We start from the raw sequence: 25280 nt of genomic DNA on the forward strand, positions 1-25280 counted from the left end.
ACAATTTCTTTGCGGAGTCAGATCAAGATGCAGATGTTTGTTAGTGGTGGCCTGTTTGTCTGTGTGTGGGCCTGAGCCTTCTCTGAGGCAGAAGACAAACTAAAGAAACACACTGGAGAAGTGAAGTCGGTATACCAGCCCTGAGTCTATCCTAACAGTGTTAAGGGTTTACTCCTCACTGGAGCAGGGCCACTCCCCCATGAAACCACATTACTGGCAATCTCAAACGGATGGACAGGATGTGAGCGGATTTTGAAGCTTTGTGATATAGGATGCCTATAGTGATTTATAGGTTTGCACAAATAAAAAAAATTCAATGTAATTCAGTTGGGGTGAAAGTTGACAGATAGCCTCATGTTCTTCTACTGAATATTTTAATTTGAGGTTTGTTAAGAATTAGATACTATTGTGAAATGGTTACATTTTAAAGTAACATTTGTCTCCAGAATGTATATAACCGTATAGTACTGCAGAAGTGGCAACAGAGTGGGGCATTTAAGAAACAACGTTTTGGAAACAAAATAGATGTGACTACTGTGCAAGAAAGTGGACCAAAAAAATAAAAAATCTCTTCTAAAGCTTAATCTTTTGTGAAATACTTAGTACTTTAATTTGACTTGAAGCAATAGTACTTTTCGGTCCACCTTTCTGAATCACACCCACAGGGCCAGTAAATGCTGTATTTTGTTGGTGAGTTTAAAGAGGATGGTAAAAGCAGATTTATGGGAATTGGGGGTTTTCCTTTGCTCTGGCACAGATTTGTAGCCAGTTGGAAATAGTGAAACTGCTGGTTTGAAAGGAGAATCTGGGTTGGGCGGTGACTCACATTCACCCTCACTTTTCAAATCTTTCCAACAAAACCTTTTGTAGCCTTAATTCTTCCCTTCAGATTTACGTCCCTGAAGACTTTCTTGTTCCCATAACATCATAGACCTCATTATTTTTTATCTGAACAATTATGTCAATGATTAAAAGACTGTTACATCCATGCTTTGTGTCTCTTTGTTTGCAATGAACTGTGCCGTGCCTTTCTCCTTGTAAATCCAATCTTGAAGCCCACAGCTGCAGCTCATTCATGCAGTCATTCTTATTCTTTACTTGTACAATACATAAGTAGGCACCAGTGGTTTTCAGAAGGAAGAGATACTGCACAATAAAAAGATAACAATGTGAAGTATGTAACTGGTTTGCTGGACGTCTAAAGTATCAGTATCATCTCCCAAGAATGTAGTAGATCTACAAGTTCTGTCAGTGCGGCACCACTGCAGAGTGAAACAGCACTTTTATTATACACTAAGTAATATTGGCTATTCAACCAACATCATCATAGTTAAGCATTCACTTTCTTCCCTTTGATTTCAATACTCAGATAATAAAATACACCGGATAATATAATATAATATAGTGAATTGTACAGTCATCGCTATTCCATTATTGGCCATTTGTAGATATGAGGAAATATTAAAGGCGTAACATTTTGGATTTCACTGTTGTCAGCAATACAAAACATGTTCCTAATGACCAGGCAGAAAATGCTATTTCTGCAAAGGGCTTGGATGAGGACTGATTTAAAGCTCCTATTTGACTGCCTTTAGTCGGCATCATCTCTATGGAGACAAGCTGGAGACATCCCTGCTCACAGTAAAGTTACTGTCAGGTCTGTGGAGAGGTGAGCTGCTCACAGAAGAATATCTGTACTAAATGCTTGTAATGTAGTCTATTTAACCTCTTAACCCCCACCTGAACTGAGCACATTTTCTCCCGTTTGGCACTACTCAAATCTGAAAGAAAATGTCAAAAATAGCAACAAAAATGAGCCGAGAACGTGGATGAAAACGAAACAAAAAAAGCGAATTAAAAAAAAGCCAAAAAAGAGCAACAAAAACGCATGGTAAAGATCAGTTTAGTTGGTCCAAGCTTTCAAATGAGGCGTTACACTGGCCTATAGGCTGTAAACGTTTAGATTTGGGTACAGCTGAAGTGGAGAAAATGCACTTGTTTAAGGCTAAGAGTAAGAGGTTAAGTTGCCTATGGAGAAAGAAACTAAAAAACACACCATGCATAATTTGATGTTTTTTATGTTACATTTCGGTGTGAATAAAAACCTGCTCCATCCAAGTGTCTGAGTAACAGAGAAGCGCGCTCTAATCCCTGAGAGCTGCCGGCCCCCTCCTCTCCTCTGGGGGACAGGCGGAGGATAGACGCTGCTTTTATACCGGACGTCACCGCTCATTTGCATAAACCCCGGACGTGCGCTCTGATTGGTCCGACGGCGGGAGTTTAATCTCTTCTTCATGAGCCCCACGCTTGTCTCTTCATCCCACGGACAGTCACTCCCCCCCCCGCGCGCCCCGCGTTCATGAAGGCAGGCTGTTTGGCGCGGCTCAAACGTGGAGGGAAGCACACGGAGCGGGACGCTAGCTGCAGTTTAGTTTGCTCCTCGCCTTTCATTGTTCGAAACTGTGATATATATATATATTTTTTATACGGCTTCTTGCGTCGTGGTGTGTCGCGCGGCGCGGCGTTGCGTGTCCCTCAGCGTCGCACCAAAAAGGAAGAGCTTGTCGTGGGAAAAGGTATGGACAATTTACTACTGTGTGTGTGTGTGGGGCTAGCAAGCGGGATTATTCACTCCAACCTGCAGTTGCATCGTTGTTTCCCCTGTCATCTCACTCCCAATTTGGAACGAAATATGTTTTTTTTTCCCCCTCCCTCAAAAGGTTTGCTCTTCGCCTTTTTGTTTTGACGCCTTTGTAGTCTTGCATGTGAGGGTTCAGAGAGAGTAGAGCTGCACAGAGAGCACCCTGCTTTTGGGCGTCGCTAACAAACGTGACAAGCACCAAAAAAAAAAGGGGTCTCAGGTCGCAATGACTGAGATGACAATGTGCCTTTTCAGTGTGACTCTCAAATCATAGGTCCTTTCGCACCTCTATTCTCATCAAACCTGAAGACTTGAGCATCTGCGCGAAAATATTTGTAATTCTCGACCTTGATGAGCTATTGTTGTGTATGTTTGACCATTTCAGACTTGCATGGGTTAGTGTTAAGATATCTTCGAATTCAAAGGCCAGGTTAATGTTTGAGCACTCCAGAAATATGCCATAAATAATTGAAGAAATCGTGCTCACAAAAGAGGTAGAGTTTCCCCTCTTCAGTGCATTATTTATATTGATTTAAGCATGTTGTACTTGTTCCCTGCAGCTGCTTGTCTGCTACCTCATGGATTCACCACTCCTGGGAGGCATGTCATCTGTGTTTTCTTATATCACACCCTTCCGGTTCTGTGTGCTCATTCAGATCATAAAAACGACACGGTCTGCACATTTGTGAGGGAGGGAGGAGGATGCTGTTTATCCATCATCCCCCAGCTCATCCCCAGCTCTTGGCTCCGTGTCCGTATTACATAATCGGAGCATTGGGGCTGGGTGTGGTGGAGAAGAGTGGAGGGTGTGGGGACTCTACCCTCTGACACTCTCTCCCATTTCTCTCAGTCTCTTCTCTTTGACCTGCAGAAGGTTTTTGACATATCCTCCTGTGTGTGAAGTGCAGACTCATTTGGGGCTAGTGAAGCAAACCCCGGAAGTGTGAAGTGCTGCCATGGAGTTCGTCATCACCTCTGTGTTGGGCCATATGTGAGCGGAAAATGCTATGTCCAGCCTCTTCTCCAGAGCATACAGAGTTGTTGGCGGCTTCCTTTAGAATCTAATCGAGTTAATTTACTTGGTTTTGAAGTCCAGAGCCCTTTGTCCTCCCTCTTTCATTATAATTGCTTTAAAACTTGAGTTTATCAATACTTGGACTTGTTATTCAGATGGACAGTGTGCATAAATGTAGCTTTTACTCCTATGATTCATGCGATGGATGTTTCCACTCCCCATGCCAGTAATTGCAATCAGGCTTAATTAAAGTGTGACCTGGCACACACAATACGTGTTTGCCTTCCAACCAAAATGTTGGAAAGGTGACTATTCTTTCTGTGTACAACCATTTTCCATGCCCATGCATTTATGTCCCCATCCGTCTTCCTAAAGGAAAGACCAAACAAGCTGCTTGGAAATACTTTGTAGACCAATGCTTATTGCCAGCGTAATGCAAAAATGTGAGTTTATGCACTAGCCGAGGGTTTTATCTTGTGCGTGAACTTGACTTTGTTTTTTTTTGCACGTCTTGTCCAAGTTGGTGGTTTTGACGGGAGGAATGTGCTGCTCTGAAGTATTCGGCACCAACTGGGCGGCTGTGTGTTGCAGTTGTTGTTGTTTGTCAGGCCTGACTTCTTTAGAGAAATGCAGGTGTTCGTTCTAGTGACATTCATGGGGTGTAGCGTCTGTTTTAAGTGGATGCCATGCATTTCACTGGGGTAAGAAATGCGAGAGGCATTCTGGAGAAGACACACTAAAGTTCATGCAGTAAATGCCCTTCTTAAAAATGGGACCAGTCGGTCGCATAGCTTTGTGTTTCTGTTTGATACATTCTTGGGTAGCCTTGTGCAAGTCAGTCCAATACAATGGTTGTGTCGTTTTCTTTTAGCCCCCAGGGTTAAAAAGGGACTTCAAGCAAGTAAATTCTCAAACAGTGCTGAGTCGACTTGATAATGATACTGCAATTTTAAAGCTAAAGCAATCAAGGATATACAATACAACTACTAAACTAGGGCAGCAAAACTTTGATGTTTTCTAATGAACAGAGCTCTCATTTCTCAGAATGAGCTCAGTTTTGTCTGAGGAGAAACTACAATGCATTTCTTCTTTTCCCTATAAACTGACTGAAACCAATGACTGGTCGTGTAGATTGCGCCTCATTTGCGTACAAAGTCAGCTGCTCTCTGACCTCAGTGTCTGTCCACACCCACAGAAGTCCAGCCTGTGCTGCAGATCTGTGGTGTGTTGAAGTTGGCTTTCTGTATCTTGAGTTGCTGTTACTCCTCTGTGGTTGAGGCACTAGTCTGGCGCACTGCTGTCCATTAGTCTAAAGTGGTGAACGCTGGCGCTGCAGTTTTTGGTATCTTGGACCGTAATGCTGCGTGGCACAGGGCACTGTAATTACAGTAAATGAGAGTTATTTAGCACTTTTTGAAATTGGTGTTTAGGCTTTGAGTCTGCTCCAAAACCACACTTCTCTGTGCCATGCATACTTTTGTAGTTCTCATACTGTATAAATAATGTAATGTAATGTCACACAAACATGTTTTCCTGTTGTACTTAATGCCATATCATCCATTTGACTTCATTATAGATGTCTTGTTTTTATCATTTATCTGATTTATTTTTCTTTCAAAACATTTTTTCATGGCTATTTAAACGTGGGCATTGAATTTATGTGGAGTGCTTTGGAAACTTAATATGTACTATATAAATAAAGTGGATTGGATCAAATTATCTATCGTATAATACAGAAAACGCACACATTACTGTTTGTGAGTCCTGTGACAAAGCTTCTGGTTCTGCTTCTGAAACGAATGGTTTGTTAACCGGCTGGGAATGGTCAAACATGGTAGACCGTTTTATTTTTACTGTGGACGTACTCTGTTATCTGTCGATCAGGTCAATCCGGCGTTCGGTGATCTATTGATGTGTCTGTGTTGTCCCACTGTTGGGGTGTGACGGGACAGAGGGAGCAGAGGTGCACGATCACTGTCCATCTGGCCTGGCCTCACCCTGCTCCATCAGGGCTGCTGTAACTGAGCAGTCCCCTGGGCACTGGCCACCGTATCGACTCTCGAACTCTAACAGACTTGATGTTGCCATTTATTTGAAAACAACGCCTGAATACTATGAGTGACATTATCTTTTTAATTCATCAGCCTAGTTTGAGTATGCAGGTCAGAACCAGTCCAGCTGCTTTTAAGTTGGCGTCATTGATTGGAAATGGTTTAAATTGAGACAATTCAAAGTGAGAGAAGAAAGTACAATTCTAAAGAAAAAAGTTTCTACAAGAACCTTTGTGAAATGGATCTAAACTTCCTGTTTGGCAGTTTTTTAATATTTTATTTTCCAGAGAAAATGCCTCCATTTGAATTGCAATGTTTGATTGTAATCAATGTCAGATTTGGGTGGTACGGTACAGTGGTTAGCGCTCGTGCTTCACAGCTAGAGGGTTCGATCCCCTGCCAGAGGGGGCCTTTCTGTGTGGAGTTTGCATGTTCTCCCCTTGTCTGTGCCTCTGTGTCCAGTTTCCCCTACCACAAGAAACATGTACAATAGGCCTGGATGAATGAGAGTGTGCTTGAGGGTGAGAATGGGGGACGACTGATGGAAATTAGCCGGCTACAATCCTGTGTTTACATGCATGAGACCCATGTATGTTCATTAACATGCACTATCCGACCAAATAACCCAATAACTAAAATAAGTTGTAGAACTAAGGAAGCGAAGTGCATTAAAACTGCCTAATGCACGGCTCCGAGTTGTTTAATCCGCTTATACCAAGGTCCCACAAACTGAAACTGTTAATGTGAGGTCTTTTTTAATTCCTAGTGAGCAGGAATTATTTCACTTTTTAAAATGTTTTTACCTGAAGCTAATTCTACTCAATTGTTAATCGGCTGCAGTGGAGTGATGCAGAACATGATTTAACTGTTGCCGGACTAACGCCTCATTATGCTGCTTCCAATTATGTCGGAGGTCGGAATTTCTGAGCTCTGACTGGGAAATTTTAGCTGGATCGCGCACCAACTCCGTAATTCTGAAACTCGGAACAGAATCGGCTAACCCAAGGAGGAGCATTTAACGATGCTGCGCCTGACGTGTCATGTTAGAAATGTAAAACTTCAATAAACCACCTTTTTTGGCAGATGTTTTCCCATATAAGCTTTTACTGCCTTTTCTAAAACCTCAATTGACAATTAAAAGGAAAATATGAAGCTTCCAGTGCTGAATTACTGCTTGAACCTTTAGAAACGTGTCTACCTCAGATGTTTCCGACCTGGAAAGCTACAACGTCGACAGTGTTTTCCGAAGGCGTCTCGGGTCTGACCTCGTTACCCAGGTGGACAGTCTGATCATTAACCTGCTCTGCTGCTGGTCTCTGGGTCACTGGGGCCGTGCCAGCTGCTCCTCCATCCCACCCATGTACCAGTTAATCCGCAACACCCCACCCCCATTACCCTCAGGCCCTATGCCGCAGGCTAGACTCAAAGGGGGTGTCAACATGATGTCCCGGGCAAACAATAGACCTGCCCACCCTCCCCCAAAAGAGTACCCCACTTCTTGCGCCAGTTTTTACTTCCTGATCTCCTTTTAAAATAGGGAAACGCAACAAAAGCAGAGTTCAAATTACTTTCCGCAGTTGTAAGTGTTCTTAGGGTCTTGGGTTATGCCAGAACAGATTGTAACCTATTTATTTTGCCAATAGCTTGAAGTGATTGCTCGTTTCTGCGTTTGCAAATTTACCCTATCCACTTGACACAGCCACGTTTAAGCACCCGCTCTAATGATCTAGCTCACGGTCACACTTTGCACATGTCAATGCCCTGTGTAGAACTGATTCAAGTAAGATGTACCTGCTTTTTTTGGGGGGGGGTAATGATCTCCTTCAAATGGCACAATCTTTTAGTTCCTGCTTGCGTCACATCGCACACTTATGTTAGCAGTGCAGTGAAAAATGTCTGCGTAGTAATTGTAAACACTCTCCATACGTTCTTACTTTCACATTGACTTAATGGCTTAAACAATAGCTTTTCTTGCTGTGTCTGGAAAAGCCCGATATCCAGGTCTTTCTGTAGCTTAGACTTCCACAAACTTGTTCTGTTTTCGTTTTAAGGCATAAATAGCATATTGTGATTTGCAATATTTGGCAGAAAAATTGTCATTGTATCTTTTCTGCAGTTTAGTTCTCATACCAACGGGTGTTCTGCTTTTTGAGCCTGTCCATCTTCATTAAATGGAGGCTCTTATTGTTTTCAGAAAGTAAATCTGCTGACATGTAATGGGGCTTGTCAGTGCTTGGCCAGATGAGAAGTCATGCGATGCCTCATTAAGAACTAAAGTGTTCACAGATAACGGAGCACACATAACGGGCCTATTGTCTTTGTGCTGTTTATATTTAAAGTGAAAACTCTATGAACTGGAGTCCCATTCTCGACGTGAATGTTCAATCTTTTTATAAGGTGATGGAAACCGTTATTAAGAATTATTTCATTTAGAAAAATACATTTCTGCAAATTGTGCATCTTTTTTTTTTTTTTTTCCATTTTACCAACTTTCATCATCACCGCGAATCTTAGAAGTGATTCAGAGCTGCACAATGCTTCTTCTTGACATTCTCAATTTACTCGTCCACTTTGTGAGATTTTGCACCTGGAAGTTCTTCTGTGCAAGTTGGAGTTGTGGTCATTCTAAAGATTTCATGGCGGCAAGTTTCCCAGTGAATTGTTCTCATTCCTGTCTCTCTGTACATAGTCTGTATATAATGTCTCTGTATGTCTTTACTAACTCGTGTGTAACATCAACCTGCCAGGGGGTCTGCAGATGGAAATTAGCCTAAGGCTATAATCTGGCATATTTACATTTGTAAAAATGTTCATTAATATGTATTGTGCCTCCTTTTCAAATAAATAAATAGAATGACATTACAGTTCTCCCTTAGACGTATGAAACCATGAACCATCCTGTATTTAACAATTATTTAATGTGACTCATTTGGACTAGAGAAAATGTGGAAGAAAGTCTTTGGGGAGTGACTTGGAAAAGGCTTGGCATCCCCCGAGAGTCTGTTATGGCACTATGTTGCATAAATGTATGGGCTGCTCCTTTTATCTCCAGTTATTTGCTCTTTTCCCTGTTGGACCGATGCGGCAGGAATGTGCCCCCGATGGGCTGTTGTACGGCAAACCCTCGTCTTAGTTTGCTTTGCTCTACCTTTGATGTGAAGTCGCGTCAGTCAACTAACCTTCAAACACTGGAGTATTTGGCATTTATGTTTTCTCCACCGCCTGGTGTGTAGAGCGCAGAAAGTCTGTATCCCAAAAGTTTCCTCTGCACTGATGAGCTGCATTTGCGTAGCACAGTCTGATGGTTAGTTGTTGCTCATTTTGAGATGTTGAATTATTTTGCTGCCTACAGTTATGTGGTCAACAATGAGACAACATAGCATAGACATTAAATAATGTTATATATTATGTAATGAATAGATTTGTATTAAAGCTTTTTATTTATTTTAACCCCACTTAAAATAATAATACTAAATTGATTATAGGCCCATAACATATAATGAAAATGTCACATTCCATTAAAAATAAAGTATTTAGGAAAAAGTAGTTTCTATCTTTTCATTTTGAGCTGCGTCAAAGAAGTTTTTCCGTCTGATACCAGTACTTCCTTAACTTTTTTGTTTGTCTCAGTGCCGGTACCTTTTTAACAATACCCAGACCACGACAAAGACTATGCACTTGCGTTTCTGGGTTTCTGCAACCACAACCTTGCATGGTTAAGATAAGCGAGTCCCTTTTTATTTACACATTTTCAAACTTGGTAATGATTCTGTTTAAGTTTTAACATTGGTTGTTGATCGATGACTCAGTTCTGGATATTGGGTGTGTTTTTATAATAGAAGGAATTCCCCCCAAAGAAATGCCTTGTTTTTCTATGCTCCATTTCCTAGCGTAAACAAGCCTCCCCATTCAACTGAACTTATGTTTGAGCACTTGAATCCACATGACTGGACATCAAAGTAGCGCCGCACAATAAATCAGTCAAACGCTGCAATTATTTAGGAAGTATTTGTATAATCTGTCTCCATAGTCCATGCAGATTAATTGTGTATAAAAGCTCCTAACCTTGCTCACTACTCTAACCAACCAGTACAGATGACAACTTGGATGATCTTTCTTTACGATGGAAAACTCCTTAATGACCGAGAGCCCACAAGCCATAACCCTGTAATTACGCTGGTGCTGGTTCTGAACTGCCTTTGATTCTTCATTTAGCAGTTTTTTGATGTCTAATCTAATTCTAACACTTAGATTTTTCTCCCCAAAATCACGCAGCCTTAATTAAAAACCCTCTTTTGAAACACAATGTGAGTGTAAAGCTCGTGAGCCACAGGGTGTCAGTTCTGTGGTCTCCAATGCTAACAGGCCACATGTACAACACTAGTCGACGACACAACACATTCTTTGAGTTTCAACAATTGTCTTTTTTTGCGTGCCTCCCCCTGGAGACCCAGCAGGGGAGTAGAGTCCTCTTCAGACTCTCCTCACACTCTCCCAGACCATATCTGGGTCAGCTTTATCTGCTCGGTTCACTGGTTTGGTTATTAAACGGTTAAAGGTGTGGCTCTTCTACAATCGAATCACATAAATAAAGTCTGTTTGGTATTAAAGGAATTCCTTCACTATGTCATGAGAGTGTTATGTTTGTGCCAGTAACTGAAAGTCTAATTGGAAGTATCTAATTTTAATCTGGCCGACCAACCAATTATGTGACGGAAAAGGGTGTGGTTGGGAGGGGAGTTGGGGACAGTCAAGAAGTAAAATTAAAACCTTTTATTGTGTTAAATGGTTCTGGCGTGGAAACATACACGTGTTGTTGAAGCAGCTGAGGTCTATTTTAATGGTACATTTTGTCTCTGTTCAAAAATAAAGTAAATCATTAGTGTTTTTTTTGCCACTAAAGTGAATAATCTACCAAATATAGTCCCTGTTTAAACATGGCGTTATCTGAGCTTTGCCAACAGACTGTCCACACTGGCCTGGCTCTGACCCTTGCTCCCTACGCTCTGTCACTCATGCATGTAAACATAGACATCCCAAGTGCTCACACACATGCAGCCGGCTGTCAGAACCAGAGGACGTCTGCAATGCTGGAATGTGGTCAGATGTTAATAAGAATGCATTGGTTTTATATTGCACTTTTCTGGACACTCGAAAGACACTTTACATTGAACTATTCATTTACTCTAAACTTGGTGGTGGTAAGCTACTATTGTAGCCACAGCTGCCCTGGGGTAGACTGACTGAAGCAAGGCAACCAGTCTGCCCCATCGACCCCTCGCACCAACACTCACTCACACACTCACTACATTGACCCAGGCTTCCCGGTGTCTCTCATCCAAGTACCAACCACGCCCTGCTTAGCGTCTGAGATCTGACGGGATTGGGCCGAGCAAAGGCCGTGGTATGGCCCTTAGAGCAAGCTGGATTCTTGGCATGATAAATCAGAATGTAAATCGGTTTCTTTTGTTCACAATATTTTACAATATTTACAAGCTTATTTTCATCCAGCCGTCCATGGGAATGGATCACTCCTTCCTTTGGTTCTCCCTGAGGTTTCTCTTTTCTCCCACTGGGTTGAGTTTTTGGCTGCCGCAGAGGAGGGCCTAAGGACGGGACACCTGGAGCACAGTTCAATCTGCTGTGGACTGTTTATTTAGACATTACATTTGCTTGTGTGTGCTCGTGTTGTGATATTGGGCTTTACAAAACAACTTGAGTTGTGGTTTGAAATGAGTCTCAGAAAGAAGTTTTCTATACATGCAGCTTTGGCATATTAGCCATGAATAAAAAGAAGTCCAAATAAATGACATTAAAAAGAAAAATGTTGCTTACATGATGAAATGATGTTGCAGACGCTGAGTTGGACTGACTGGACAGGCTAGAAGACGTTCGTACTGCTATCGGAAAATCTTTGTAGCCTCTTCTGAAATCTTTTTTTCTTTTTAAATAGGAAAAGATAACTGGTTGCTACTTTTTATTCTTCGGGCCATGTATCTCAACTTGAGGTTCACTTGCTTTTATTGTAATTCAGATCGACACAGCTTGTGTCCTGAGGAATCTAGACGTGACATTAAGCCTGAGCTCACTGTTAAAGGCCATATGCACAATGCATCGTAAAGCCGCACACCACTCTCTCAAACACTGCTAAATCCCTCTGCGCTTGTATCAGACGCAGCATTAAAAGTGACCCATTTTGCCAAGCACCACTTGCTATGTCTGGGCTCTGGACAGTTGCTGGAGAGAAACGTGGCAGCAGTAATAAACTGCCCAGTGACAAAGGTCGGCCAAGATTTAGAGATGCACACCAACGGCCATACATCAGCTGGATCGAGAGGAATGTAAATACAGCAAGCTCATAATTCCCTTTGTGTAGACAGACCCCCCCCCCCGAACCTGTTCTTAGAAATCACTTTCACTATTGGTGCTTTTATGTCTGTCTCATCAACAAGCCTATTACCCGTTACAGTTGTTATCCATTGACTGAGTTAATCGTGGCTCAGCCCTGTGACACTGGCAATGACTAAAGTCGTAAACTGGAGCTGGACAATAACTCTATTCTTATCAACTCTTTTTTGTTTTTATGGATACTTGCTTCTAGTATGTTTCTGTTTTTACTGTACAATACAGTCTTGATCAAAAGTTTAAGACCTGTTGAAAGATGACAAAAATGTACATTACAATTCAGAGGAAATTTTGGGTAAAGCAAAAGCACCAATGTGAAGCTCCTCTGGCCTTGTGCGAGTCTGGCTCCGTGTTCATTGTTGCTTGAATTTGGACTAAATGAATATGAATTTACCTTTAGACATTCAGTCGATTTAAACTTTATTTGCCGTAATTTTGGGACATGGAGAGTTGATGTACAGTAGTATTTGAGTTTTGTATCTATAACATTGTTGAATATAATTTTGAAAAATGTCATTGAGAAAATGTAAACATTGGATATTTCATTATATCTCATAGAATAATTCTGTCTGTCCATGGTTCGTCACTTATTTCAGCCATAAACAAACAAGTAAACTAGGGCTCCACATATATTGGGCTGATATATAAGTGATAAAGACTTATTTTTGCATTGGAAAGGAGCTCAATCAGACCTTTTTAAAATGACTCTCAAAACTTCCAAGTCCTGAGGGGAGCGGAGACACATTGTGAAAATGAATGAAAATCGTCTGTACACCTATTTCATGTTGTAGACTTTTGCTTATAAATTTCGTAACCATAAGAGAGAGAGACTTTTGTCTTTCAAACAAGCTCCCTCTGAAGAACCTACTAAACATGAATGTCGTGAATATATCAGCCCTATGCCCCTCATACAGCATAGACAGGATTATAGTCATTTTTGAAAAAAATCAGTTGTGCGTTTCGGCAATCGATCCAAATCTCCAAAAATCGACATCGGCCTTAGAAAAAAGGGTCAACCCCTTAGATATTTTTCTATTTACTTAAACTTTTATTATTATAATAAAGGTTTAACTATAGGCTATGAGATAAAAAAAATACAGGTAAATTACTTAAATATCTATCGTAGTGTTGTCACGATACTAAAATTTCAATACAGAAAATAAAACTATTCTCGATACTGATTTTTATACCATTGCAAAACCAAAAAATCCCCTTTTAGATATATATATATATATATATATTTGCTGTAGCAAATGTCTTTTTCCACCTGTGCTGTTTTATGTACATTTACAGAACACTCAACAATACATTTGTTAATTTGGTTTTATTATGTTCAACAATCATTTATAACAAAGGTCTAATTTGCTCTCTCCAATTAAATGCTTTGCATCTTCTCCTGTAATATTCATGGTCATGGGCCAATTCCAGTCAGTAAATAGTTTATATTGTTGATAAATAGCATTTGACATTCATGTTTAAAACATTGTCTGTCAAACAGTCACTGCTGTCACATTGTGCATAACGGTGCAAAGAAATTCCTCTGCATATAATCATGAGTCAAGTACAAACAGTAAACCTGTGACTAAACAGTTGACATTATTTTATTTTTAAGAGAAAAAATGGCATATCCCATTATGTTTCTTTCAACATGGTCCAGCAGCAGCAGTAATAAGATCCTACACTTCGACAATGGATGCTTTTAGTTTTACAAATTTATTCAGGGTTTAAGTGAGTACTTTAAGCTGTAGTGTTTTTTTTTTCTGTTTTTTGTAAAACTCTATTGGATTTTTAGATGTCTTCTAAGTTTTTGAGCGCAGCCGCAGGTTCCTTCTGGCGGCGGAGGAGGAGGGGCTACTCTACGCAGCCGGAGGAGAAGACCGAAAGTATCGATACCTGCTCAAATGAATATCTAGCTTCGATACCACTTTGAGTATCAAAGATTTTATTTTATTTTTTTCTGTTCTTTTTTGACAATCCTTCTATATCGACTATTAGTCATGCAAACCCCCTTCATATCTGTATCCATGTCGGTCTGTCCCTAAAGTAAACATTTGAAGTTCTCTCCCTATGAATGTTTGCTTTAAGATTACAATTACTGCCTTTACGAGGAACTGTGGCTGAAAACATTTATTTTCTGTTGAGTAAATAACTTAACCCTTCATATTGCCGACCCATTCAGGCACACACATCTGCTTCCCATCTCTGTGCCTGTTCATCTTATTTCCCCCCGGCTCAATCGGTTTAGCTGAAAATCTATTTTCTTGCCATGGTGAACAACCTGACGAGGCCCATCTGCATTTTCACCACAATGATGGTGACAATTGTTGAAAAAGCTAATGATGAGCCAATGGTCATTGTTCTGCTCGTCTTATCCTGTGTGCGGTTACAAGGAGAAGGATCTCATGCTTATTCTTATCCTAGAAACCTCTTGATTTCACGATTTAGCTCACGACAACGATAACCTTACGATTTGCCAATACTGCGATAATTGACATATTGCACATAACCTGGGATATATCTTTTTTTTTATTATTTTTTTTTTAAAGAAGCATTCGGTTTTTAGCATTTATAAATGGCATTTTCCAAATTATGATATTTGTTTTTATCATGTGCATCATCAGTTTTTTGAAGGCACTTTGTATACTTGTGTGTATGCATTATATAAGCTTGTTAATGGCATCTGTGACTTCAAGAGGCCACTTTTTTTCCGCTGCATGTTGGACTCATTTTCTAGTACAGTTTAGATGTCACAACGGAATACTGTATTACAAATGTTCTTTTTCTATCTTACAGCACACCCTCAAGAGCCAAATCTTTGGTGACTGACTTGGCTGGATTCAAGAGAACGGGACCCAACATTGGCATTCACGACAAGGAATGAAACCGGATGGGGTTACCATGGAGACCACGGAGCCCACCGAAGCCGCGGCCGTAGCTGAGCCGTTGAATCCAGATGACTCCTCTGAGCAAGCCTCACGACCCCCCGAGCAACCCACAGCTGCTGAACCTCCAAGTACCACTGCTACAGTCAATGGGTCGACCGCAGCGGCAAAACCCAAATCTGCAACAGTCCCAGCAAAAAAGCAGCCCTTGTCAAAAACTGAATCCGCGTCAGGATCAAGACATGGCGTGACTTCTCGGTACAGAGTCAATGATGTCAGACCTATCAGCAATGTCGCCCCTATAAAGAAGCCACCCGCACCTTCAGCTAAAACACCAGGAGCCGTCCCCAAAAAAACGCTGGGGGGGGCTTCAGGAAGCACATCAACAGCAAAGACTCAGGTCAAGCATCCCGACAAGAGACCCACTGGGCCTGCCTCTGCCGCAGCGGCACTGAGTAATGGTACCAAACCAGGTACAAATGGCACTCCAAAGAAAACTCTTGCAGCAACTAAACCCAAAGCTACAGGTAAGATAATGAAATGAAGACAGAAACACATCTGCTCAACTTATTCATGTGTTAAATTGTCCTTTCAGTTCCAGTCAGCCGACCGACAGGACCCACCACCTCTAGACCCGGCACTTCCTCCTCAACAAAAGCCAGTTCCGCAGCTCCCATGAAGACTTCCAGGTCAGAAAAAAAACATTTATTCCCCTTCTTAGTCCAACACTTTTTTTGTTTTTACTTATTACTTAGTTATTATTTGGCTTGGAACCAGCTCCTACAGGTACTTATTGTAGTCAGAGTTTCCAGGGTTCCAAATTTCGCCCTCAGAGTAAGTTTCCCTAAAGGTCGGCAATCCAAAGCTTGTCCCACTTAGTTGGTTCGCACAACTGTCCTTCTGGTAATGTAAGGATTTATGGTGTAAAAGTCTGCCAGGAGAATGCCTAGTGGAGACGTGTGAATTTGGCTATCGAAGTGCATGGAGTTTATTTAGCAATTATTATTTAATTAGCCAAGGCTCAGTGTCGTTTTCCAGACTTGTACTCGGTATCGGGAGCTATACTGACACTGAGCATTGGATCGATTTGAAAAAACAACCTGTTACTATGACTTTTTTACTCTTGCCAATAGTATAGTAGTATAATAAACAATAGCTTTTTATCGTGAATAGCCAGTTTTGTCATCTATTATATTTTGAGAAACCCCCCCATAAGTGCAAACGGCCTGAGTGGGTGGTTGTTTGTCTTGGTGCTCTGAAAGGGAGGGACAGAATAATGATGTCCATTGTAATGTTTGAACTGCCACCGAGTTCGATTTCACTTGAAGAGTGTGAGTCATGGTATTGGAAATAACCTGAGACAGAGGGCCTTAACAGACTGAATAATGGTAAAGAACTAGTGCTTTGTCCCCAACTGAACTAATGCAGAACCCCACTCCTCACAACAGCACAATTACAGACATATCATAAAGGATCTGGGACATGAATGGTGCTTCTGTTGGGCTGAATTGGTTCAAATGACACTTTCTGCCTTAAATGCAGTTTGTGAATGCCCTTGACAAATATATTGTTTTACTATTTTAGTTTACCTCATGTTCCATCTTGATCAAGATTAAATGGATCTTTTGCGTGTGCGTGCGTGCCTGCTTCTTAAATTGAATTCTGAAATCTTAAAGGGATATTTCAGGATTTTTGACATGGGGCCTCATTTCCTAGTTATCTAGAGTGTTGTTGATTTCTGGGGATATATATGTATATATTTCATTTATTCATGCAGTCCTTATATTTGAAGAGTTTAGTGGTGCTAGGCTAGTGCATGTCTATGGTAACTAGTAGCCTGCATCAAAAACGGTCTGACCCAAGCACAGTGCACCAGAAGAAAATCGCTCATAACACCAGACTATCGACATAAATGTCTGTGTTGACTGAATATTTTTTTAATATAGCCATTTTTCATTTAAAAGAACTTATATTTGAGCAGCATCAGCTTCCTGGTTGTAAGCTTCGCAGCGGCGGAGTGATCTGCTAGGTTAGGGATCTACAGTAGTTAGTTTACCTGCGGCCAGCATTACTACACGTGGAATTCACAACGGAGCTTTCTACAAATCAGATATGGCAACGTTTGGAGGACGACCCGATGATTTTGAAGAGGTTTTTAATGCAGGCTACTTGTTACCATTGACATGTGCTAGCCTAGCACTAGCCTAGCACCACTAAACTCTTCAAATATGAATTCAAAAATGAATTCAAAAATATATCTCCAGAAATCAACAACACTCTGGATAACTATAGGAAATGAGGCCCTATGTCGAAAATCCTGAAATATCCCTTTAAGTCACAGGCTGTAAAGCTGATTAGATTTGCTTTGTCACAATGTTTTGAGTTGTTTTTTATAGAAAATTAAATTGCTTAAATAGATACCGTTTTACCCATAATGAGCTCATATTGCTTTTCTTGTCAAGGTACCGAAAAGTAAAAAAATACAGATCTTGAAAGCAAAGATCGTGGGGTAGTAACTCAAACCCCATGACTAATGGAAAAATCAGCATTGCTCATCAACTATTAATGCTAATTGTCCTTTAGGGAGGGAGGAGTAAAGAGGCATGGACAGTGCTGTCCTTAAGCGTTTACCAGATAGCCAACATGCTGTACCTAGAGATATTTGGGTATTTCATTTTTACAGCATCGGCCGGTTTAATGCTGATATCTCCGGAAACGAACGTCCTAGAAAAAACCATATCGGTCGACCTCTAGTTGTACCTGATTAACATTTCATATAGTACTGGTGTCAGGGAACAGGACAAAACATTTATGAGTATGGAGGCAAGCATTTCCAAGGACAAAGGGTGCTTTTCACAAAAAAGTCCAGCTTAAATTTGTCACTCCTTGGTTCTCCTTCAGTGACGTGTGATTTAGTCGATGTACTAGGCAATCAGTCTCTGTCAGGCGAGCCCCTCTTTCGGTCCACACATCCCCCTCTCTCTGTCTGTGTTTGTACATTTCTGGGCATCCGGCCAAGAGTTCATTCAGTTTCCCACTCAATCTTGCATTTTGGAAAACATGGTGGTAGATGTGCAATCTTAAATCTGTAAAATAAATGTTGGTGTGTTTGAACAAATGGCGTTACATTCTTCATTTTCAAAAATATGTCGTTGATCAGAGAGAGATACTCAAGTCTGCATGTTTTCCTTGCTTTTGTCAGCCACATCGTTGACTATTTTAATTTACTTTGTGGTAAGGAAATGTTGGCAGGCAGGAGGACTACTTTCAGGGCATTTGGGCATCCATCACTGACCGTAAAAGTCTTAGACCTCTTCTACTCTCTCCATTGTCAAGGAGATGTCTATAGACCCACACAGTGTCCAGGAATGATTTACTCTCACTGACTCAAGCTGCTTGTATTGGATCACTTACAAGCCAAACAAGGACTTGTAAAGGTTCTTCTTTCCATTTTCTCTCTCAAACTGGGCCCCAGAAAACATGACAGGCGAAGGCTGCAGTTGTTATGTGGATTTATCAAGACGGACAAGGCTGCAATTTTACACATGTGTAAAATCTGGCTTGATTTCTGTCAAGAGGCGAAGCTGAAAAGTCATTTTGTTGCCAATCCATTTAATACTTGCATCTGCTTTATACATCTTGCTAGGTCATAAACCAAAAAGTGTACCTGTTCTTGCCTGACCTTTGCTCCCTGATGCCCTGTTTAGAGAGTGGAGTCCCTCATATGGCGGTGTAATGCTCTCGTCCTCCCTCTGGACTGCACTGCTGATTGATTTCCAGCCTCTGATGGGTGAAATGTGATCTATGCAACCTCCACAGAAGCACCAGGCTTTATACCACGACCAGTATAGAGGCATTAATGGGCCTATTATGCCTCTTTCCTGTCCCATTATGAGTTATGACTCACTGTACAACTATGGAGGTGGTTATGTGGTTCGCAGTCATCTGTGACCTCTTGTTCCTCACCACTATCATTAGCCTTTATTGTTTCCTCTGACTCTTTAATACCCGGAGTAAATCATTAATTTGTTTTGACCGGTCATGACTGCGTTTTAATGAAATGGCAATATCATTTTAGGTTTAGTTACATGTTCACAATATTTGAAGTTTTCACTCTTTCTCAATTTGTCCTGTTGTCCAAATTTCGTATTGTGCTTGTATTTACTATATTTTTGCGCAGTTTAATTATTCTAGGACACAGCCTCTGGAGTGGTCACCAGCAGTAGAAGGGAAAACAAATGGCCATTGTGATGGTTATTGTAATGTGGGAGCGGCATCTGAGCAGGAAGGCTGTTCCACTCAAATGGATCAGTCAGACTTGCTCTTTTGTTCTATGACATAAACTGTTCAGGTCCCAATAAGGGAAATTATAGAAATGGCTACAAGTGATAATTATATTCCTTGTAGTTTAAATGCAAAATATTGACATTATAATGTACGGTGTTATTATGTCAAATTCGCTTCTTTCACACCTGCTGTGCATTTCCTTGGTTACTTCCGCTCCTTTCCATTATATCTTTACAGAATTTTCCTGACAGTTTCCTCTCTTTGTTTAACCGCTTCCTTCAGGGTCTTGGCAAGGATATAAATAACTAGAAAAATATCATTCTGTTCAACACCTGCAAAGCCCAATTTGTTAATCCTTTTTTTTTTAACTTAACCTTGACACCTAACATCTTGTCAGTTTTTGGTAGTAATCTCTAATCTCCGCCGGCATAATGCATTTCCTGTCGTTTACCAGCTCTTTTCTCTTTCAGACCTACCACAGCTGCCACTGTTCCAACTTCTCGTCCTGCTGCAAAGCCCTCCACAGCTGCAGCCACAACCAAACCCCCCTCCACTGCCAAGACTTCTGCCTCTAGAGCTGCCACAGCTCCCTCCTCTGGCAGAACCATAGCAGCACAGCTTAACAAACCCAGTGCACCTGCTAAGAAAGGTAGCTGTTAAACTTGCAACACAAATGTAAATAAAATGTTTAATTGGTAAATTACTGAAATCTATATAGATCTTAGCTGAGCTAGGGTTGGTACTGGTGTAATTTGTGTTTGTTTTTTGTCCCCCAGTTATCGGTCAGCCACATGCTGCTGCTGCTGCGACCAAAAAAATGGCAACCACATTGGCTGCTACTAAAAAAAACGAAGCATCAGCATCCAATATGAAGTCTAACACAGCTTTAGCAAAGATTGATGCAAAACCACCATTAAAGACGCAACAGTCTATAAAACCCAACGCCTCAAAGAAACCAGCTGCAGTTGCTGCACGCTTCCCAGCTGTGAATAGAATTCAGACACCACCTGGTTCTCCAGTCTCCATGTCTTCATCATCCGCTCCCAACACTCCTCGATCCAAACAAGCACAGAAACCCACTCAGGCTGTCACACGTTTCACTGCCGGCAAACAAACACAGAAAACAGGAGCAGCCAAAGGAGCAGCTGTTGCTTCAGATAAGGCCCCATCTGATGGAGGGGTCCCTGCTGCTGTGGCACCAGTGGCTGCTGCGGCTGCTGCCGCTGCAGCACCAGTGGCTGCTGCTGCAGCACCAGTGGCTGCTGCTGCAGCACCAGTGGCTGCTGCTGCTGTAGTACAGGAAACACAGGTAGAAGCTGTTGAACCTTTACCACAAGGACTGAAGCTCGAGGACACGGAACCAGTGAAGGAATCTGCTGATGCTCAGAATACTTCATTAGAAACGGTACAGAAAGAAACTGAAAGTAACACAGTTTATGCCCCCCAAGGTCCTGCCTCACCACAGATTGAGCAGCAACAACCCTGTGTCCGATCTCCACCAACAGATGTGCCTCCCTCTGCTCCCTCAGTCTCTCCAGTCCCTTCGTTGCCACAGCCTGAAGCTCTTTTAACTGAAACCCAAATGTCTCAGCCACCAAAGCCCACTCCAGTAGCTGAAAATGGTAGTCATGAGGTAATTCTTCCAAATAATCAGGATGACGATGAGGAAGAGGATGAAAAGGAGGGTAGTCAGCTGGTTTCTTTTTCAGAAATGAGCGGGACCACACAGCCTACTGAGGAGTCTCGTCCTGGATCAGCTGGTCCAGTTGGGGCCTCTGCCTGGCGGATGGGTGGGGCCCTGCTTTCTGAGCTGGACTCTGAGGAGGTTAGCATCAGTCAGCAGGGTGCCTCAGAGCTAAGCGCTCCTGGGGTCCTGGAGGGCACTGAGAGCATGGATGATTTGGGAGAGGGCAGTCTGAAAGGGGCCATGGACATGGAGGGGGCCTCGGCTGGGTCCCCTGACTTTGAGAAAGTCCCTGAGATTCCAGTGAATGACTATGATGATGAGGAAGATGATAACGATCGTGTTTGTGACATGGATGTGGGATCAGAGCGAACGGACGAACTCCAGAGACTCAGGCATGACAATGATGTGGATGATGATGATGAAGAAGATGAAGATGTGGAGATGGCCAGTGAGGGAGTGACTGAGAGCGGCCTGGAGAGCTATGGAAATGCTGATGAAGATGACTTCGCCGAAGACGAAAGACTGGACAATTTGAACAGAGTGGCCCAACCGCCACCGCCTCCTCCTCTGCTTCCCTCAGCCCCTGCTGCACAGTGGGACCAGCCCAATCCTTTCACTGACCCATGGGCAGAGCCTGTCACACAGCAACATCCTGAGCAAAACTCCCAGGGGGCTGAGGCGGCTCCAGAGAGTCCTCTGACTGACCCCTGTTTAGGAGACTCTGAGACCCCCACACAAGAACCAGCTCAGACCTGGCTTGAACTTGGTTCTGTGACATTTACTAATGAAAACCAGGATGCTCCTCAAACTTTATCTGGAAAAAAGGACAAACATACTCCAGAGCCCCAAGTGTATCTTGAGGAGTTTAGTGCTGCTGCAGAACCCACTCGGTCAATATCACCCTCCTGCTCTCCAGGGACCTTTCCATTGAGCATTGTCTGCAGTGTGACTCCTGAAGAGGGCGACCATGGCCATACTGAAAAGGATGTGCTGGTGCCACAATCTGAGGTTGCACTTGGAGGGGAGCCTGTAGGTGCTCCTGTGGATGAGGACCTGGGTTCTCATGCACCTGCCTCCAACCCCTCCTCCTCCTCAGTAACGGAGGACGAGGCCAGTGACATGGAGGGAGAGGCTCAGCTTGAGGACTCGCTGGAGACTCCGGCCATCTCTAACGTCACCTTTGAAACCCAGCCTCAGGGCCAGCGCTGCCTGTCCACAGTGGAGGAGGGTGAGGAACCCGAGGACAGTGGTGCGGTTGAAGACACCACGCCTCTATCTGCTACTTCCCAGGTGTCCTACGGCTTTGACGGCACAACCTCTGCGTCGAATTCAAACGCCCAGTCCACAGGGGAGAACTGTGTGAAAAGCCCTGGCATCTTCTCTCTGGAGGAGCTGCCTGAGGAGGCCAAAGAACCTCCAGCTCAGCCAAGTGTGCTGGATCAACCCTACATCGTGTGTGGGAAAGCGGAAGCAGACTGTGAACTGGCGACTGACAACAAAATGGCTAACTCGGACAAAGATTGTTCACCCTCACCAGAGCCCCAGCAATTGGAGCAGATGAATCCACTTGATGACATCCAGCCTCCATACTATTCGGCTATTTGTGAAAACACTGAGAACTCTTTCACAGGTAACGTATAGTTGAAGTTACATGTGCCCTCCTGTTATACCCACTTTCCACATTCCTGTTGTAGTTCTTGTTCTGTGATACATTTTTGGGTGGCCCTTTGAAATTTGTCAAGTTGGAAAAAATACAGAGCAAAACAGAAATTGTAATTTTCAAAGAAATTTGTGGCTCCAATTCCTGTATGTGCAATATCTATCACGAATTGTATGTGCTTGCCTCGTGTTTGTATTCTAACTTGTGGCATGGGTATCAATAATGCAGGACAATCTTAAAGGTAACCAAAGGATTACGACGGAGGATTAAACATGTTGATGCAACTGTAGCTAACATCAACAACATGGCAGAAATCGGCTATTATGAGATAAGAAGCACTTAAAGGGAAAGACGGAATTAATGTATTGATAATAAGCATTTTGTCTGTATCATTCATACGTTTTACTGAGCTGAGCTTTGTGTAATTGTTTGAATTTGCTTCATGTTAAAACACAAGCATCTTCCTTAACCCATGCACTTGGTTTTGTCTTGCACTTTAAATATTAAAATGTCTGAAATTGTGTTCCCAAATACATTTTGAATTAATTGAATGTTAAACTTTAAATAAAGATTAGATTTTTTTTTTACTATGAATTACCTTTTGTACCTTTCTTCATATAATACTTTTAATACTAAATGCTACTTGAATGCTTTTGAAATAATGGTATCTATTAAATGCATCATAAATCCAAGGCCTTCTGAGAATGGACTAAATTCTACTGAACTTGAAATACAGCATTGCGGAAAGGACTCAGAAGTTGCATCCTTGGAATCGGGTGGAAGTTTCTCCGTCATTGTGAAGGATCCAGTATTCTTCTGTTACTCGACTTATCCTGTCTCTTCACTGTGGGTGTATTGTTTGAGCTTGTATCCTCTGCACTTGGGTCTTGCACCTAATCATTGTAAAGAGCGCTTCTGCATGCCACTGTTGCACCAAGACTTTAATCAAATGTCTTTAAATTGGTTTTGGCCAAATAGCTTGGCTCTAATGCTCAACTTATGAAATGTGTTTAAAACCAAGCTATAGGTTTCTGGTTATGTTGAATTGAAATTATGAAATGCATGGGCTTATGCATGTCCAGTTACTGGTTCATTATGAATGCTATGGAGGGTATACTACAAAAGTTTGCAATGAGCTGCTCTGTTATCACTATGGGTTGCACATACAGGAACTTGGCTGCACACAAATCTATTTTTCTTCATGTTATTTTCAAAGATTGACGTTTTGCACAAGGCTTTCTGCTTAATATTTTCCACCCTCCAACCACTTTGCATTGGGCCACACTTCTGTTTTTCCTTTCCTGTTGCTTGCCATTTGAGTTTAAAAATCACACTAGTTTAATGTCCTTCCCACTATCTCTCACAGGCTTCTCTGCTGCACTGCTGCACCCCCAGCGCCGTGATCACTCTTCCTACCCGCGCACCTACTGTGACATTGTCAAACCAGTCAATGCTGCATTTGCATCCCCAAAACTGAGCTGTGCCGACCTCCCGCCCAGGAGCCCAAAGCAGCAGTCCCTCAGCCCACAGCTGCGCCGCCTTGAGCAACACCAACGCCATCTGCTGGAGATGCAACAGCGCCGCGAGCAACAGAGCAAGCCTCTGGAGGAGGCAGAGCAGGAGAGGAAGAGGAGGGAGGAGGAAGAGGAGCGCAAGAAGAAGGATGAAGCTGAAGAGGAAATAAAGAGGAATAAGGAAGAAGAGAGAATGATGCGGGAGCAGGAAGAGGCCAAAAGGCAAGAACTTGAGCAGAGGAAAGCATTGGAGATGCAGCTGCACCAGCAAGAAGAGGAGCTCAAACAGCGGCAGCAGATCATGCAGTGGCAACAGGAGCTACAGGAGTCAAATAAAGGACAACCACTGCTGCTGTCACCCTCCTCCGGACTATGCACCATCTATGAAGCGCTCGAAAACAGTGACGATGAGGAGAATGGTGCAGCAAAGTGTGAAGAAGAGACTGTAAAAGAGCTGAACTCTGTCTCAGTGATTAGCTCGGATACCGTTCAGGAGGTAGATGGTGGCTCTGGGACGGTCACTCCTGAACCACAGTCCACCCACAACTCTCAGGATGTCCAACAAAGACTGACCCCTCCCATTCAGAATGGAGACTCCTCTTCCACTCCACCAGAGTCCCCAGATAGGCCCTCACCCCTGGAACTAGACTGGGGTAAGAAAGTGGACATTGTACATCAGTTGATCAATCAGACTCTGTTATTGAATGGGGATAGCTGCTCTTCCTTACTGCTGCTTCCAGGGGGGGCAGGTGGGACTCTGAGCCCTCTTGAGAGCAGCCTTTGGCCCAGCCTGCTTCCTCCACTCACCCCTCCCTCAGCCACGGTCACCTCTGTGAGCAGTTTCTCCCCAGAAACCTCTGGGAGCTCCCCTCAAGGGGAGTGGACTGTTGTTGAGCTGGAGACGCATCACTAATGAACAGGACGACCAGAGTCACATTCCCTATGCTGTGCATATTCACAGGGTAGTCTACGAAACAGTAAAAACATTCTTGTTGCGCACCCCTACTCTACAGTATTTGTAATGTTTCAAAGCATAAAGTTAAAACAACAAATGGCAATGACTGTAGGATAAATACTTTTTTAAAGAAGTACACAATATCTCGGTGCAAAATTTTCAGCAAACAAACTTAAAAGCACA

At 42.5% G+C, this 25280-nt stretch overlaps 1 protein-coding gene across 1 annotated transcript; it reads left to right on the forward strand.

Annotated features, from left to right (window-relative positions):
* Positions 1-14909: 14909 nt before the first annotated feature.
* prr36a (proline rich 36a) lies at positions 14910-25125 on the forward strand. Its single transcript, XM_079554305.1, has 5 exons — positions 14910-15521; positions 15590-15683; positions 19752-19930; positions 20058-22598; positions 23995-25125. Exons 1-5 carry the CDS (start codon positions 14990-14992, stop codon positions 25053-25055), a joined length of 4407 nt encoding a protein of 1468 aa, XP_079410431.1. The 5' UTR covers positions 14910-14989; the 3' UTR covers positions 25056-25125.
* Positions 25126-25280: the final 155 nt, after the last annotated feature.

The sequence above is a fragment of the Gobius niger genome, assembly GCF_951799975.1.
Source record: "Gobius niger genome assembly, chromosome: 3".
Lineage (NCBI taxonomy): Eukaryota > Metazoa > Chordata > Actinopteri > Gobiiformes > Gobiidae > Gobius > Gobius niger.